General features: G+C 30.1%; 1 protein-coding gene across 2 annotated transcripts in view; it reads right to left on the reverse strand.

Annotated features, from left to right (window-relative positions):
* Positions 1-4,863: 4,863 nt before the first annotated feature.
* LOC106464886 (septin-1-like) overlaps positions 4,864-19,278 on the reverse strand; it is a 32,430-nt gene continuing 18,015 nt past the window's right edge. The window contains exons 7-10 of one of the 2 annotated variants that reach the window (XM_013925051.2): positions 18,218-18,363; positions 12,782-12,883; positions 10,315-10,501; positions 4,864-6,969 (exon numbers count right to left, since the gene is read on the reverse strand). In XM_013925051.2, the coding sequence (XP_013780505.1) occupies positions 10,327-10,501; positions 12,782-12,883; positions 18,218-18,363 (423 nt within the window). In that variant the 3' untranslated portion in view covers positions 4,864-6,969; positions 10,315-10,326. Of the gene's footprint in view, positions 6,970-9,588; positions 10,502-12,781; positions 12,884-18,217; positions 18,364-19,278 lie in introns of those variants that run through there. The other variant, XM_013925052.2, reaches the window with a different exon arrangement.

The raw sequence follows: 19,278 nt of genomic DNA on the forward strand, positions 1-19,278 counted from the left end.
CAGTGCTGATTTTGATCGCCTATTGACAATTAACGTAATTGATATAATAGTTTTGAAGCTATACCTCTTATTATATATATACAGACACACACACAGTAGTAGTACATTCACCTGTCTAAGGTCAACATAGAAGCTTGGTATACACTCCTCCTCCTTCCCAACACCGACTAATGGAGATTACTACATACCATGAAGGCTGCATGCTTCTTTCCTTAACATACATGGCATTTCAACACTAGATATACTCCTAGTGCTCCAGGAAAGCCTGCATGGTGACTGTTTAAGTGGACATACATCATGTCTACCTATTTTATGGTGAATTATATATATGTTCAACCCAACTGTCCGTTGACATTCAACCACAAGTTGTGAGCTTCTGTTGCTACATTGGATTCTGATTGCTTAAATAATCATCACTTAGTGATTTGAGATGTACAACCATGCCAATACTCTCACATGCAGCATGACAGAAGTAACCCTAATGGTACCCTTAGTCTTAGTTACCTCCACTTATCTTATCATGCAGATGACCATTACATCACCTCAAAGAATCCCAATGCCAGAGATGACTGTTATTTCTCGGTGTTTATCACCTAGAAATAGATGTGCCTGTCCATTGACATCTAGTTTTTTACCATTTGCCAAAATGAAGTTGATATTAACTGGCTGAAGTAGTAACTTCACTCTGAGTGCCTGATATATAGTAATAAACCAGAGTCCTGGCAGCTCCTCTATTTAACAGGAACTCCATACCTCACCCTTGTACCTTTATTGGCACCTATCAAGCACCACCCAGCCATGATAGAGATGGACTGATCTCCACACCTTTAGCTGTAAGCTGCCTGGCACACTCCCCCCAAGTCAGTGGCTCAACCTGGGTTTGCCTCTATGAGTTTTCTAGAGTTTGCTGTTGACTCTTCCTGACCTGCTGTCCATTTGGGAAAACTGAAGTGAGATGAAAGCAAATTTGCCTTAAAATGACCTATTTTGTCCACATATATGAAGCAGAAACTTTGTTCCTCACTTCCGGGCTAATATCTTGGTAGAGACATTACTGACACTGGTTGTGTTATAAGCATTATGAGAAAGCCATGCCCACTCACTGGTAGACTATGTTCTAGTGCTAGGATGTGTTGGCTGCTGGTTTAATCTCGGTGAAGCTCAAGTTTGCAGGAGGGCAAATCTATGGCCATGCAGCTACCAACTTGGGCTTCTTCCTCTCCTATGACTCATTCATAATTGTTTGTTTTTTTTAAGCTTAATGTCTCTCCAACTCAAAATATATCTCACAGCCTAAGTAATCCCTCTTTAAACTTGTCTATAATGAAATCCTCACAATTCATAGAAGCCATTGCAAGGTATGCCTTTTCATACAAATGGTACTGATCATCTATCTGCCAAAGTAGCAAAGCTCTCATTCTATAGCCTCAGATTTGACCCAATAGATAGCTTTGATCTCTTAATAGTTAAAAACATCTGCACAATTTCATTCTTGTCCCAGAATGGCTTCTTACTCAAATGTTTGATAATAAAGTATACTGGACCATCCAAATTCAAGAGCAAGCTTCCAATTCCAGCCAATCCCAGCATTGACCTACTCTAAATAGTTCAGACCCTTTTTAAATGTTGGGAAAAAAGCTTTCTAGCCTCATTCATAGGGATCTTTGCAGCATTGACAAAAATCCAACATCCAGGATAGAACTTCTCAAAGACTCAACCACTCTTATCTCTATAAATCATCTCCCCTGGGTTTAAACCTGTTGTCTTGTGAAAAAAAAAGGCCTTTTCCTCAAAAATATAACATTTTTAAACTTAATCAGATTTGAGGTTTGGAAGAACACAGTGAAATACGCTTGCCAAAAGAAAAACAGAAGACAGGAAAACAAATTCTCTTGTCATGACACCAAAATTCTCCCCTCTACCTACTCTGCTGTACTTTGAAATAATCTGTTTTTCTCATCAAATTCGATTGAAGATACAAATAACAATAGCAGATAGTATCTACTCTGCCTGATGGGATGTTGGAGAACTTTGTACATTAGTGTAGGAAAAATGTCAGCAACTTCAATGTCCTTCACTGGGCTAAAGGATAATGTCGATATGTTTCATCCAATGAATGCTACGAGAGAATGACAAGTCACATGTTGACGATTATTTTTCAATTTCGCGCAAAGCTACATGAGGGCTATCTGCGCTAGCCATCCCTAATTTAGCAGTGTAAGACTAGAGGGAAGGCAGCTAGTCACCACCACCCACCGGCAACTCTTTTACCAACAAATAGTGGGATTGACTGTCACGTTATAACGCCCCATGGCTGAAAGGGCGAGCATGTTTGGTGGGACAGGGATTCGAACCCGCGACCCTCAGATTGCGAGTCGAGCACCTTATCCACCTGCCCATGCTGGGCCCACATGGTGACGACTCAGTTGCAAAGAAAGGCTATAATGTTTCCCACATGGGTATGGAGTCTTGGTGGATTCACAGTTCTACTTGGCTATCATTATGACTAGTTCTGCACCAACTCATCTCAAGAAAGAGAAGAAAATCTGATGATCTATTCACAGGTCCAGTAAACGAAATTGTCTAAGTGTCTATGCTAGTGTACACACTGTTTTTTGTGCACCATTAATATTGTTTTCACTTGACATCATGTGTTCAATCTCCTTATTTTTCATACAAATTAAAATTCAGCCAGTTTTCAGATGCAGATTACTTCGTAAATATTCTGCTTGATCCTCCCATTACCAAGTGAACTTATCTGATATTTGCAAGGAAATGAGTTCTCACAATACTGATTGACTAAAAATTTAGTCAACCTGCTTTTCAGAAATTTTACTAATATTTTAGAAAATACTGACAGCAATGAAATAAATCTTTAATTTACATAATCATTATTATACCATTTTTTGTATATTGGAATTACTATGGCTTTTTTAGCTACTCTGGAAAAGTTTCTGCTGTAATAGATAAATTATAGATATGTACCAATGGTTATACGATGTAACTTAACACTCTTTACTATTCTTCAACTCAACTATGTTTTAGTGCACACATTTCATAACGAAAAAACTACATACTTGTTTTATATTCCTTAGTAAGAAGTCAAAACTCATACATTGAGAATTACACACTGTAATCTTAGTTTATGCTGTTCCTTGAGTCACACATTATAATTTTGGTATTATTATTGTTCCTTGAGTCACACATTATAATTTTGGTATCATTATTGTTCCTTGAGTCACACATTATAATTTTGGTATCATTATTGTTCCTTGAGTCACACATTATAATTTTGGTATTATTATTGTTCCTTGAGTCACACATTATAATTTTGGTATCATTATTGTTTCTTGAGTCACACATTATAATTTTGGTATTATTATTGTTTCTTGAGTCACACATAATTTTGGTATCATTATTGTTCCTTGAGTCACAAATTATAATTTTGGTATTATTATTGTTCTTTGAGTCACACACTATAATCTTTTTTTTTGTTCTATTCCTTTAGTTAAACACTATAATTTAATCTTTATTATTATTATTGTTTCTTGAGTCAAAAATATCTTTTTATTGCTCTTTAACTTATATGCTACAAAATTCCTTTTTTGGTATGAGTGAATAAAGTTTTTCATTTCTCTTCTTAGTTTTGAATTTGCTTTATCACTCACAGTTCATGTGAAATTTATCTTACATTATAGTTGTTCATTGTGAGTTTTTTGTATATCAATGACTTGAGACCATACATTATACACACTCAAATTATTATCTAAATTACACATGTACAAAAGTAAGATGCCATGAAAAAAATAAAATAGTTCAGGTTCATTACCAAAACTGATTTTACTTTAAATTGTACTTGTCATGTGTATATTATTTTTATGGTGTTACAGTCTACAAAATTTTCTTTTTGCAATACAGCATTTATAGTCTACATTAACATAATTTCTATATGCAGTTCATTCTGAAGTGGCACAAACCTGATATCTGAGCTTGACTGTTTATTTTTTGAAGTTATACAAAGCTACATGAGGGTTATCTGTGCTAGCTGTCCCTAATTTTAAGGTAATAGACTAGTGGGAAGGCAGCTAATCAGCACCACCCATTTTGGGCTACTTTTGTCAGACCAAGTAGTAGGATTTGACTGTCACTCTTATAATACACCCATAGCCTCAAAGTATTTTTTTTCTTTCCAGTAACAGGACATGAACCATGAACATTAGACATACAGTCCAGCACACTCACCCTTGGTCTGCACTCAACCTGTCTTAGCTTGAGAATTACAAGGTGAGACTTTACCATTTTTATTTATTGGGCATATATTTATTGTGAGTACATATGCACAACTCGTGCAGGGATCAGAACTCTTCAAGTCTGAAATGCAGATTTAATTCCAATGCTCAACCTTTTTTAGAGTGAGAAAGGTTTAATGACAACATTCAACATATTTAATGAATACAGAAATTTTAACTACAAACTTCAACCTGTTTAAAGAATACAAAGATAAAGATTTAACCACAAAGCTTATTTTGCCTAAATATAGATTGAGCCCTCAAATTTAAACATAAAATTGTAGATGTTTAGAAAGCACAGCAAGTCCAAACAATCTACAGAACAGAGAAAAAAGCCTCTAGGTGGCATGATAATTTACTATTTTTTAAATAATTTATTGTCAAGACAACAAAAGACTTGTGGGAAGAAAGGTATGTATAAAATATTTTTTCTTGTTTGCTAAATATTAAGAGATTTGTAAGGTCAGTTAATACCAGAAAATTCTGAAATTTTTTTAATGCTTTTTAAAATTATTATTGTTATCATCACCATTATTATCATTTAACCATAAGTAATGACTAACAGCAAACCAAATTTGTCTGGGTACAGTATCTTTATTTTTCTTCTTTTACTTTCTACACTGGGACATGTTTAATCTGGTGTTAAGAACAATCATCTTGGTACAAAGCACTAATGTACCACCATTTTTGAGCATATATTTAGATGACATTACAGTACTTCACTTACCAGGACTAGGAAATGTTTTATTTAATTATTTTGAATAATACTAAGTATGCAAAATAAGGAAATGCTTCTAAAACACACAGAAACATTTAGTAAAAATATACAAAAAATAAATGTTAGAAATATTCTTAAAACATGAAAGATAAATATAAAAGGTGAAAATAATATATGCAATATTAAAATGTCTAAAAAAAGCAAGTCAGTAGGATTTACGTAGTCTCAAGACAATATTTTTATGTAAACTTAGAGATTTCAAGGAAGACAGAAATTTTATACATAGGAAGACAAGAATCAAACAATTATTAGAATTTACCATGACCATCTTACATATTTTCATGATTGATAATATTTATAGGCCTACAATTTAATGTTTAAAGCTTGCATTTTCTTGTGCTTAAGGTTGTGACTTTAAAACAACGTTACGTGCAAGTTCCTTTTAAATACTATTTTTCTCCTATATTTCATGTATGCAGTGAATCTTTACTACCACCACATCTGTAAACTCGCGACTTTTTATTTAAGCTTTAAAATTCTTTTTTTCATCATAATTTTTCTTAACTTCAAAGCAAGTATCATTACTGCTTTATAGTCCAATTTTTATCTCAATATACCTTTAATTACATAGTTTCTATGCTTCAAAAATACACTTGTGTAAAAATCTGCATTTTTAGAAAGTTATGAAATCTCTTTCTTACCACACTTTTTATAACAATAAAAGCATAACACTAACAGTTTACACCAAAATGTTTTTATTGCAAGAGCTTTTAAGATATTATTTTTCTATAACACTTGACTACAATAAAATCTTTTCTTTTGTAATGTTTACATTTCAAGGATGATTTTTTTTTACAAACCATATTACTTAATTCCTGTAGTTGTTCAACTCTTTGTTAATATTCTACCATAACTATGAGTTGCTTGGCAGAAGCATGTCATTTGTCTTCATAATTATGTACCTTTCAGCCTCTGCAAATTAATATTTCATCAGAATCACATCTCAGGATCTCTGTATTTTACCATAATCAAGTGTTTGCTTCCATAAATTAGAAATCATGCAAGAATGCTCATTTTCAAGATCTTTTAAGATCTCATCTTTTTTGCATATCCTATTTTACTGCTACATGGGAAGTTTTTTGTTCTTTACTACTTTTAGTTTAGTATACAATTGATTAACACAATGAAGTTTAGATTTTAAAATGATAAACTTTTGTTCTCACATTAGGATAAAAAAATTCATAATATAAATAAACCATCAGTAGTATCATATGAAAAAGAAATACTCCGGCTTTACATTTCTGAAACCATTAAAAATTGAATATACTTCTTGTTAGTATAGAGAAAAATTATTAAATGAATTAGGCTCAACCAAGCCAGTAGTATTACTGCAAATAAATATTTTAGCCTATAATATAAATGGCAAAAAAAGATGAATTTTTGTTTTTAAAATGTTACTAAGTAAAAAAATAAAATAAAAAATGAGAGTCTGATTAAATATCAATTTGTGATGGGCAAATCTCCATAAGAATAATTCACAAAAATAGTAAACCCCATTTGGAAACACAAAGATAGTAAAACTCAAGTTAGGCAATATATATGATGCCTATTTGTTGTAATGTAATGTAAAATGCTAGTGGTGAATCCATACAAAGGTATTGCCTGATGTTTATTGCTCATATTGTTATTTATATACTTATACCAGTTTCAAATTGTGTGTATGTATTTGTTTTTTGTCAAAACAACTACGAAAAGTTTAAGGACAATAAAATTCCCTGATGTTTTCAATTGCAACAAGAACTGATTGTACTCAATATTTTGAAGACTTTAAAAAATAAATATAGATCATAATTCTTAAGGAAGATTTAAAAATACCACAAATCCTTTGTTTTAGTAAATTAAGTTAAAAAAATCTGTAAGAAAATATTTCTTACCCTAAATGCCATTGTTATGTAAATTGTTCTGAAAGGAAAAAAAAAAGGAATCCTGCTACAAAAATATAGTTGTTTTCATGATTTCATGTTAATTCTAACGCTATTACAGTTTTTTTGGCATACTTTTCCAACTCAATAAATGAACACTTGAATACATTTGACTTTTTTTTTTTCACAAGTTTTTACACAGAAAATATTAAGGCTAAAAAATAAAATAAAATTTATAATTAGACCAACAATGAAATTGAGAGCTCTGTCTTTTTGAGATGTATATGATAACAATACATTAAAACCATTTTTATGTAATGGGATGAGAAAAAAATTTCCAATTTTTCATTCTTATTTAAATTTCCAGAACTGATATTAAAAAAGAAAGTTGAAATAATTACTTGCACTAACAATTAGTACCAAAAACTACACACATTTATCTTTTACAATGTTTATAAAGCAATGGTTCTGAATTTTTATAAAAATAAATACACTTCCAATGCCACAAGATACAAGTGATTAGCAGTGGCTGAAACTGGTTGTTAGTCTTCCACTTCGAGAGTACAATTATTTATGTAAATAGGGCTAGCACCTCCAAAAATTAAAACAAAACTTGATAAAATCATTAAACATTACAAGAAGCAATGAACTGTTTGATAGATCTACATCTCCAATCACAATATATATCTGTTCAAAACGGTTGTTTGTATGTGAATTTTAAGTAAGCTTTTATCTTGTCCATTGATCAGTTTGACATCATAAGATTACAAAAAATAAAACAAAGAAATGTTTGAAAGTCAATCATCTTGTTCTGAATCATTACAAGGTTATTATCCATGTGCTGATGAAACAGGTGGCACTATATCACAGACTGTCAAGGTTTCAGAAGGAAACAAAAGTTACTGATCAAGAATTACGTTTTAGGAACATCCAGTACATTTTATCCCAAAGTCTGGTGGCAAAATTAAAACCAGTCACAAGCATGTGAAGTAAGGTGGTCATATCAATCAACACAGCTTCACACTAAATCATTGTGACTGTTCCAAAGAATTACTTGTTTGGTTATTTATTCTCAAAGCAAAGATTTGTTTTTTTACAGTTTTATATAATTCTAAATCAGAACACTCCAAACTTAATAATTTTGTAGTTTAAACATAAATTTAAGGTTTCACATAATTTGACAGATAACAGCTCCATTCCTTCACAAATGCATTGCAACAGCCTGCCTTGATAAAAAATACTGAAGTTCACGATTACATATTAAGACTTCTGAGAATAAAGAATAATTTTATCTTAAACTAGCAGTAAAAAAATTTAGCTTCTGTTTCTTTGTAGTCAACACTCAACCTTACACTTAACAGGTCCTTCAAAAGTGTAACATACCAAAACGCAACTTTTTTATGACTAATTAAAATGTTATACAACTTTATTAAAGCTAAGTTACAACACTATGTCAGTAGTGGGAAAAACCTGAGGCCCTCCTTACATTCTAACCTGTTTCACGTATAGCTTATTTATATTTAAGTGTACAATTTTTGCTTTATCACTGGTGGCCCTTTGAATGTTTGAGGATTGCATGTGTGGCCACCTATGGATTTGTTTAGATTGTCAACCACTGCTCTATATAGTAAAAAAACTACAACGAAAAAAAGATCTTGGAAGAATTTTTGAAGATGCAACTGAGCACAACACACTAAAGAAGGAAAACAAGTCTTATTCATTCAAATTAACTCAATTCAGGTTTATGGGCTTGATTTGCATTAAGTTTTTGGGGTTAATTTCCATAATCTCTATATGAAGAAATGGCAATCTTCATAAAATGTAAAAATATGATGTATAAAGCATCATTCCATCACAATATCTTTATAGTTGATCATTAATAGGCAATTAATTAAATCAAGTGACATACTGTACCTTGGGTTGTATAACAGCCAGTAGACAAAGAAAGAAAAAAAAGAGTATTGTTATCAATAATAAATGGAAATTTAAAACTTGTCACAGAATTGACTAGATTATAAAAAAACTGACTCAAATTTTCCACAAGTAAATATTAATTCTGGCTAAATGTTGCAACAGTTTGACATGTTCATCAACAATGTAAATTTTAAAAGTTCTTAAAACTGTGTAAGTAGAAGACTTGTCTAGAGAAAGCCAAATTGTTAAAATATTAAGCTGTAAAAATATTTTTTCTGGAGATCATAGGTCATTTCTTCATATACAGTTTCTAATGTTCTTTATGCCTATAAACAATGTGCATATTAGTTATTTCAAAATTTATTTTGTTTATAGTCTTTTGAATCCCATATGGTATCCCTTACCAAATTTTATGTTTATCAATTCTGTTCTGACTATGATAGTATTTAGAACTCTGTTTTAAATTTTTTGAATTAGTTTGTTTTAAAAAACAAATATTGGTGTTAATTTTCTTAAAATAAAGTTTAAGCATGTTTTTGAATTATTTGTTTATAAGAAAATTTATTTATAACACTCTTCTTAAAGCTATTTTTAAGTTCATGCTATATGATAAATAAGAATTTACAAGTGTTTAATCACTTCAACGGGAACTAACATTTATCATATGAACCTTCTAAAAAAAAACACACACATAACTTCCAAGTTTCACTTATTTACTCTGAAAAAAAAATCTAAAATAATTATATAAGTTACCAAACACATACACACACACATACATATATGTATATATATTTATATATAAACACCTGAATATTATAAAAAGGTACCAGTATGAAATAACACAATAATTATTGAGATTAGTTTCTTTTAATGAACATGTTAGTTGTCAACATTAAAAAAATAATGTAATTAGATACTAACTTCTAGCATCTTCCATAAATATACTATCAAACTGCTAGTCAATGTCAAAATGCTCTAGTTGTGATCACTTTATACACTAGTCTTTTTCTCTGTTGATAAGTAATAAAAGGCTTATTTTTACCTCAGAGGTAACTATCAATTATAATTTATCTGTTGAGAAATCTAGTTACCATTACCTACTTTAAAAGTATTCACAAACTTTTCATATTTGCCTATAAATTCTGGCAAACACATACTCAAAATGAGGATTTACACAGTGGACGTTTTGTTGTTTTTTCTATCAGGAAAAAATCTGCATTTTAAAATCTTACAGCTCTCACTTTTCTATTAAAAATACATTAAATGATATGGTCATACTATAAATTATGATCAAATAATAAGGCATTAAAGCAGTGATTGGTATCATTTTTATCTTGAATTTACACACTAAATAATCTTTGAAAACTGTGATTTCTATACACTGCTTTTAACTATGGTGATACAAGAGAACAATTTTAGCAATATTCAGTGTGGTTGGGTAAAACTTCTCCGCAAAACATTTTAAAGTTAACTGCACTTAAGTTTAATCACTTTGTGGCAATGGAGCATTGGTTGGTGAAGGAGTGGCTTGACGAGAATCATCACTTTGTTTTTGTCTCATTTGTTCCTGCATCTTAGCTAGCATCTCCTGCATCCGTTGAAGTTCTGCCTCCTTCTCCTGAATGATACGTTCTTTCTCAGACAGTCCACTATCAGGGCTTAAGAAAAGAAATTATCAGTAATGCAATAGAGAAAAGCTATTCACTTAAACAATGATTATTATTGTAAATGAACAGTGAACTGAATAGAAAGGTGTTTTAAGTAGATCTATCATATTACATCTATAGAACACAAACTACCACCAGATGCAAGGATAACACATTCAAACAACAGAAAGCAAATTACTAAGACATTATAAAAACAAAACATAAAACCTATTATCAAGGCATTCTAAAGAAGTTACCATCAAATCAACAAAAAACGTTATCATGACATTCTAAATGTACCATCATGTAAAATTAAAACCCATAAAATGTGTCAGATATTCTAAAAAAGTTACTATAACATTAACAGAAAATCTGTTATCAAGACATTCTAAAGAAAAGTTACCATCACCTCAACAGAAAAACCCGTTAGACATTCCAAAGTTACCATCACATAAACATCAAGACAATCTAAAGAAGTTACCATTACATAAGATCAAGACATTCTAGAGATAGCATCACATAACAGAAAACTTGATATTAAAGACATCCTAAAGATGAATTATCAATACAAACATAAAGCCTGTAATTGATACATTCTAAAGATTAATTACCATCACATAAACATATCATCGAGGCATTCTAAAGGAGTTACCATAAACATAAAAACATGTCATCAAGGAATTCTAAAGAAGTTACCATCACATAAACAAAAACATATCATCAAGGCATTCTAAAGGAGTTACCATCACATAAACAAAAACATGTCATCAAGGCATTCTAAAGGAGTTACCATCACATAAACATAAAAATGTTATCACAGCATTCTAAAGAAGTTATCATCAATAGAAAAGATGATTAAGACATTTCAAAAATGAGTTATCACACAAACATACTAAATATAAGTTACCATCAACAGAAAATATATTAAGACATGTTATGAAGAGTTATCATCACAGAAACATAAAACCTGTTAAAGACACTCAAAGGAACAGTTACTAACAAATTAACAGAAAACCTGTTAAAGACACTCAAAGGAAGAGTTACTAACACATCAACAATAAACCTGTTACCAAAACAATCTAAAAAAAGAAATAAAATCACATAAACAAAACGTGTTATTAAGACATTTGAAGCTGGTGTTTATTTTATACCTAGTTTTACTTATATTACTATATATGTTATGCACTAAAATTTGATTGCAGTCAAAGTTTGTTTGCTTAGCCATACTACATGTGGCAACTAGTGGATATGAAGGTTTAGAACTTTTGATAGTCTTTCAACATAAGTAAATACATAAACATAGAAAGCAGAATAATTTGCTTCCTCTGTTGATTCTAAAACATACGAGCCAAGGTAGTAATCTTCATATGACAACTCATCTGAATTATTCCACGTATTCTGTTCTGAAATCAAGGACTGATATAATAATCTATTTACATTTTACTGCATATTGGGAACTACTTGTTTAAAGCATTAAAATTTGTATTAATAGATAGTATTTATTTTAGCCCATCTTATACATAAAACTTATCCCTGTTCTCCTTTTACTAATTTTACTGTTCAAAAAGAATACTCTCTGTCATCTGTATTTACCTTTGCCCACGGGACTTCATGCAAAGCATGAATTCACACCTAATCTCAAGTTACAACAATGGTAGTTCTTTTATATAGAAAAGGAACTACCAAAGCAATTACTTCAATACAATAAAGAAACTCATTAATTTAATTTATTATCTATCAGTGGCATGCAAAAAAATACAAAATGATTAGTAACTTGCAAGATACAATCCCAGAAAGTTGAATTTTACAGTTTTTAACATCACCAGTTTCAAAAATTAACCATGTTCAAACTATTTTAAGTAAAATAAGCAACAGACTTGTACAAACTTTACAAATTTCTGACTTTGTTCTGTACAATGACAAGTTCTATCAGCACAGGTGGGAAGTTTGATAACTTTATACAAAACAAATGTTAATAAAACATACATAAAAAGAAAATTTTAAATCTCAATATTTCAGCTATGATTTTATTTTTGAAATACTTTGAGAGGAAAGATTACACAATTTTTCAAAACTTGGTATCATTTACCTACTGTAAAAACTGAGTATTAATAATACACATAGGTTTCTAAAGAAAAAAGGTTTGGTCAAAAACAGTAGTTTCCAAACATACAAAGATATAATCTTTAATATGTGAAAACACTTTTCTATTCTGAGCCTCAAAAATAAATTCAAAGCATTTTCAAATTATATTCCTTAACAAAATAAAAAATATCAATAAAACTAGCATACGTTGACATCTTCCGAGGTACAGCTTTCCCAGCCAGTCTCTCAGACCGATAGTTCTCATAGTGGAGCTCCTGGGTAACTTCTTGCAGATCTTGCATGTGAGTTCTGTATGGAACAGTTTCTTTGAAATAATGTTACCTTGAACACAACCTTTTAAAGCATTTTACGTTATTTCAAAACCTTCTAAAGTCCCATTTTTATAACTTCCATTTTAATAGTTTTCCTAAAAATCAAAAACTATAGTTCTCTTATGTTTACTTAGCTCTTTCTGATACGTTTTCACAATTACAAACAGCCACAAAACTTCTGCTAATAAGTTTTAATAAATTTAGCCAATTTAGTCTTACTAATGTGACTTTACTTGCTTGCTTGACTTCCCTTATTCCCTTTGATATACATCAAAATATCTGACAAAAAGAAGTGGGAGCTATCTTTCAATTATGATCAGCTAGTCTATACTAACCCTCTTGCTACCTATGTCAAAGTACGCATGCCACGACCTATTATAGAGTTTGATTCGAAATTTAATTCAACTACTTTATTATCAATGTATATGAATAAGCTATGCATCAAAACATAGTTAATATATCAAATTTTAATATTATATAAGCTTTAAATTATTCTTGTAAAGAAATTTAAATGAATCCTTAATCTCTTCTAGTATGAGAATAGTGACATTTGTTCTCCAAGTCTTCCCCATTCTCTTAATGTATTTACCACCCCTTTCTGAAGTGTGGAATTTAACATAAGTTACTCATTATAAAATAGATATTACTAAAGCAAAGTCAAATTTTTTATAGCCCTTAATCTTCTTTGTTTACAGAGACATAAACTAACAAATCAGATAAACTTGCCACATCCTCTCTTTTCCAAATTGCTAATAGTTCTCTCTGATGTTTTATATCATTTATAAGGAATAGAAATTTAAAATTTTAATCTATCAAAAATGACTTGTAATATTACGTTGTTATCTGTATAGAGTATTGTCAGTTTCATCTTCAGTCTGAAAGTATATTTCGTGGCATTCAAATCAAATAGCTAAAGAAACAAATTTAAGCCCATGTTGCCTTAGTTAGAAAGCCAGTTAAATTACAATAGTTATAGGACATTGTTTACTTTGCGTGTGTTATTATTCTGCATTCTTAAGTTCATTATTTAAGTAAATAGAAATATTTAGTTTACTAATACCATAATTATAAAAAAGTATGCTTAAATTTTCTGGGCAACTAACAGCATAAAAAAACAAACAAGAGATCAAAAATGAGTATTATATTTTTTGTTTTTAATGTATATTTATTTATTTATTGTTATAAAAGTAACTAAAATTTAAAAATTACAAATTTAAGTTAGATAAAGTAAGATAATGAAAAATAATAATAAAATTTCTTCACGAGGTATGCTCACAAGCAGCTTGTGCATTACATCATTCAATACAGTAACACGAGTTATATGTTCACCAAGTGATTTACAATTAGTATGGCAGGATTATTAGTTAAACACAGTCCAAAGGACAATAAAATTAAGTAGAGACAGATATAACAATTTTACAAGCCTGCAGTTATTTAACCCTACAAATACGGGTTTGGTGGAATCCACCCAGCTCGTAACCACAAAAGTATCCATATAATTTTTGATAATATATGTGTAGCTTTACAAAATTTTGCAGATTATTAGTAAACATTACAAGGCTTTTATACACAAAATATCAGGCTTTTAAATTAAGTATCAAGATTTTTTTATTAAAGATTTATTTCAGAATGTTGACTATCCAACGTGCAAAGTAATTTTGATTTTATGATTTTCTTTATCTGAAATTTGTCAAGTTTCACTCGTGTAATCTTTATATCTTTCTGGATAATCATCAAACGTTTTTAGAATATAAATTACCATTTTTCTTGTTCTAGAATAACTGCAAATTGTAACACAAAACCACAAATGTTTATTCTAAATCTTGTAGTGGTATACATCTATTTATATTTATTAATTTTTGTTTTGTTGACCTTTGAACCATATCTGACTAAAAATACCCCAACACAAGTTGAAAATCACATGGCACTCATGCAGATCCTGTTACCGTATCAAATAGAGTAACGCACAAGCTACTGTTGCAGGTATCCAATGAAGATTTTAATTATTTTAGTTACTTTCATAATAATAAACAAAGAAAACAAGTGAAAAATAAATAACCTCGTAATTAAATATCAAACACTCTTTTGATTAAAGCTTTATATTTTATCTCTTATTTCCTCTACTGTAACATTATAACTTGATTCTACAGGTTGTATAATGAAAATACAGGTTGCAATGTGCAAAATAAGATGTATAGTATTGTCAGTATTGATTGCAAAGTTTCAAAGAGTTTATACTTCTCACCTTTTTTACACTTATTTTCTGTAGTAATTTTATTGTTAGATGAAACAAAATGAATAGTACTGTCTGTCCTTTTTCAGTATGGATCAAGAAGTTCCAAAGTAAATCATCTCGTGGTTTCTTACAATCTTTTCACACCTATTTGCCATGTTTATTCTACTGTTAGCAACTGAATTAGAAACCTGCCAAATATAAAGCAATAAATCATTGCTCCTTAGTTAGTTTGACAACGACAATATCACACAAGCTCTTGTGATGCAATTCCTAGAACTTTCCTTGCTTTGAAAATACAGTGGGGTATGAATTATCAACTTGTTGACAGTATTATTGTTACAATGACAATTGTCTAAAGTATTATAAAATGTTTATGTTATGACTTTGTAGGGCTGATACAAGAAATCGATAAGCGGATGTATCCTACAGAAACTATTCAAATCCTGGGGTAGAAGGCTTCTTTACAGTTCAGTGGTTACAACAAGAATTGTCTAAAATACTTATAATATGGCTCTGTACAAAGTTGTATCCAATTCAATACTCTTGTGTAGTCAGGATTTAGTGGTAATATAGGTGTAAAAGTGCTTATGAACTCCTGTTTCTTATTTTACCATGCTTGCACAGTAACCAATAAATGCATAGTTTCCAATATTTTGTAAAGTACAGCGAGGTTTTGGTTACCATATATATATATATTATAATTATTTACAAATAAATATTTAAATTGCAGTTATTTATCTTAAAACATAAAGTGGTGAAAAAAAAATATTTGGAAAACAATGATCTCCACTGCTTATGATGTTTCGAAGTTCTTTTTTTCCTCTTGTGAGTCGTACTTACTAACCATCATAAACCATAAACTTAACTCCCTCAACATGGACTCGGTTGATTTAACCGACCACTTGACCTCTTTGTACTTGTATAAAGTCCTTATATACTGATACTACTAACTTTTGATATAGTATGTATATCTTCACCAAATTTGGCAGTCTTTCTGTAAAAATTAAGTTTTTCACATACAAAAAATTATTTTTTTAAGTAAACTAAAAAAAGATTTGTCCGTGAATATATTGAGTATTTGTTTTGAATAGTCCATGTGCAAAGTTATTTTCATGTTAAGATTAAAAATACTTTCTTCATCTCAAAAATCTCAGGTTTGATTTGTGTAATCTCTAAAACCTCCCCAAGGATATTTCAAATTCCTATTTCCAGTAAAACTTTACATTTTAAGTGTTCTTTTCTCTACCCTAACTTTATACAATGTTGGTCAATTTTATTGACATCATAACCTCGAAATAACCCTATTTTTCTTTCTAGAATGACTTCAAATTGTAACATAGAACTACGTTCGTTTATCCTAAGTAGCTTTAAACTCGTAACAGTACGTATACATCTATTTATAATGAAATTTTATTGTTTTATTGCCCTTTGAACTGTGTCTAACTACTATTCGCACCATTAGAAGTAGTAACTCACTTGGGGAATGTGAAGCTCATGTTACACTATCGAATTATGTTACCCACGAGCTGCTCGCATGCGTGCTTCCAGAAACATTTTTATTATATTATTATTTATTTTACCTAATCTAATCTTAACTAACCTAAAGAGATCCTCATTTTTACATTTTAGTTACTTTTGTAATAACAAATAAAGAATAAACAAGAAAAAAGTACTTACCCGAATCTTCTTTTTCTTACTGTCGATTATCGATGACACTTAACCATACTTTTTTCTTCTTATATACATATATATATATATATATATATTAATGGTAGTAATGCACTAAATTTTTATTTAATTGAATAACATACCAAGGAAAATAGAATAATAACATGGAAAAAGTAGACAATGTCCCATAACAATCACAATTTTTCTAGCTTTCTAACTATACAACAAGAATCATTACAAAATCATCATCTTTCCTTTGGGAACAAAGCTTGTAATAAGAGTGAAACTGACAATTTTCCATTCAGAAAACAACGTTATATAATACATCCTTGATAGATGAAAACCCTGGCTTTCTATTGACTATAGATAATATAGAATTAAACATAAAAAGAGAACTATTAACAAATCCTGAAAGAGAGGATGTGACAGGTGGGTGTGGCAAGAGAGGTCTGATTTTCTATTTGATAGCTTTTTAATCAAAGAAAGTTGAAGGCTATTAAAATCGTGGCTTGTCTGAGCAATGAAGATTTTACAGTGAGTAATCTATGTTGAATTTTGTACTTATTGGAGGGGTGATGAATAAAATAGAGAAGAAGAGATGTCTAGAGAAAATGTGTCACGTGTCACACTAGGGGAAATTCAGGAATTTTTTAAATATTGCCTTATAAAATTAAGAACTTAAAACTTGTATACTATTAAAATATGGATTATCAGCTAAGATTTTATGATATACTAATTGGTATAACATAAACAAAAAGTAGGTTAATAAAATTTTGAATGTAAGTCACTAAAACTTTGTGACGTGAAGTAAAGGATGTCCATCACAATAGGGTTAACCAATAAGCATATGGCAGAAGTCATTACACTCATAGTTATAGCATATGTATACACATCTTGAGTATTGAAATGCTTCCTTTTTGTATGTTTTGCATTTTTATGTTTCAGAAGTTCCTTTAGCTGTTTTGACTTTTATGGTTTTCTTAATGGGAGCTTATTTTTGTACAATGTTCAATGGAAAGAAAATGAGTTGACCATGCTGTGTCCATCACTAGTGCTGCCACAGTGGAGTGGCTTTCTTCACAATTACTCATCAGTAAAGTAATTTCAAATATATATATTTTATATATTCCACAATTTGCTGAAGAATGAATCTATTTGTTAAACCTAAATGGTATTAGCAGTTAGCTGTATGAAATACAGTCATACACATAAGTTGACATTCTAACTGTATTTGTTGTTTTAATTATATGGTTAATGGTATTGTAAAAAAAGACACTGAATAAAAACAATAAATGCAAATAGTTAGCCCTAAAGATTATGGTAATTATTTCCAAGTTCATATATTTAAAAATCATTTTCAACTTCTCAACAATAACATTAGTTTGAATACTGTTTATTATAACTTACATTAACATTGTTCTAAGTTTGATAAAATCACAGTGTTCAGGATTCTCAACTTCTACCACACCCCATGGGTAAAGCCGACCTCTAACCTTTCGACCTTTTACATCTAGTGTCTGTGTGGTGGATGACACAGCAAAAGGCACAGCTTCCTGTTAAATATAAAATAGTATGATAAGAATGACCATGAACCTTACTTAACTTATTTATTAAATTCATAAATCATAATTAAAGTTACATAAAAATACAATAAATTAAACCTAAAACTGTTGAAGACTGTTGTGAACATAACAAAAGAAATACAATACACGATGTTGCTTTAATTCATTAATCACACTTATATATAGTATGACAAAAAAAATTCCAACTACAGCAACAGTACCATGGATTGAAGTTTGATTAATTAGGACTAATAAACCAAATATTAGTTAAATGAAAAAAAAAGGTTATAGCATTATCCATGAAACGTGAACCTGCTGGGATTACTAATCTATATCAACCACAAACATGTTTGCTTACAATGGTTCATACACCAAAGGAAAAGATTGGTTTATATACCCACAAACATGTCGGCTTCCACACAATGGTCAATAGACCAAAGAAAAATATATTACCCATGAACTTGCAGACTCACAGGCAATAACTGATAGACAAAAATGGAAAGACCAACATACAAAAACTTCATAGATGTAAAATTTCAAAATTAAAAATTTGGTTGTATCATTTTCATCATGTAATGTTATACATGTTCACATAAAATAGAACTATCAATGTTCACAGCATTCTATAAAAAACCTTAGCTCTCTCAAAGCGAGCTCAGTCAATTTGACCAACCATGTGACCTCTTTGTACTCATTGAAAGTCTTTATAGACTTAATACTTCTAACTTTCAATACAGCATGTATATCTTCACAAAATTTGGCAGACTTTTAGTTAATATCATAATTCTTTCCCATACAAAATATATTTTTAATGAAGTATTTTTAATAAAATAAAAATTTGTCCATGAATATATTGAGTATTTGTTTTGAATAGTCCATGTGCAAATTAGTTTTCATGTTTGAATT

This window comes from Limulus polyphemus, unplaced genomic scaffold (genome assembly GCF_000517525.1).
Source record: "Limulus polyphemus unplaced genomic scaffold, Limulus_polyphemus-2.1.2 Scaffold1770, whole genome shotgun sequence".
NCBI lineage: Eukaryota > Metazoa > Arthropoda > Merostomata > Xiphosura > Limulidae > Limulus > Limulus polyphemus.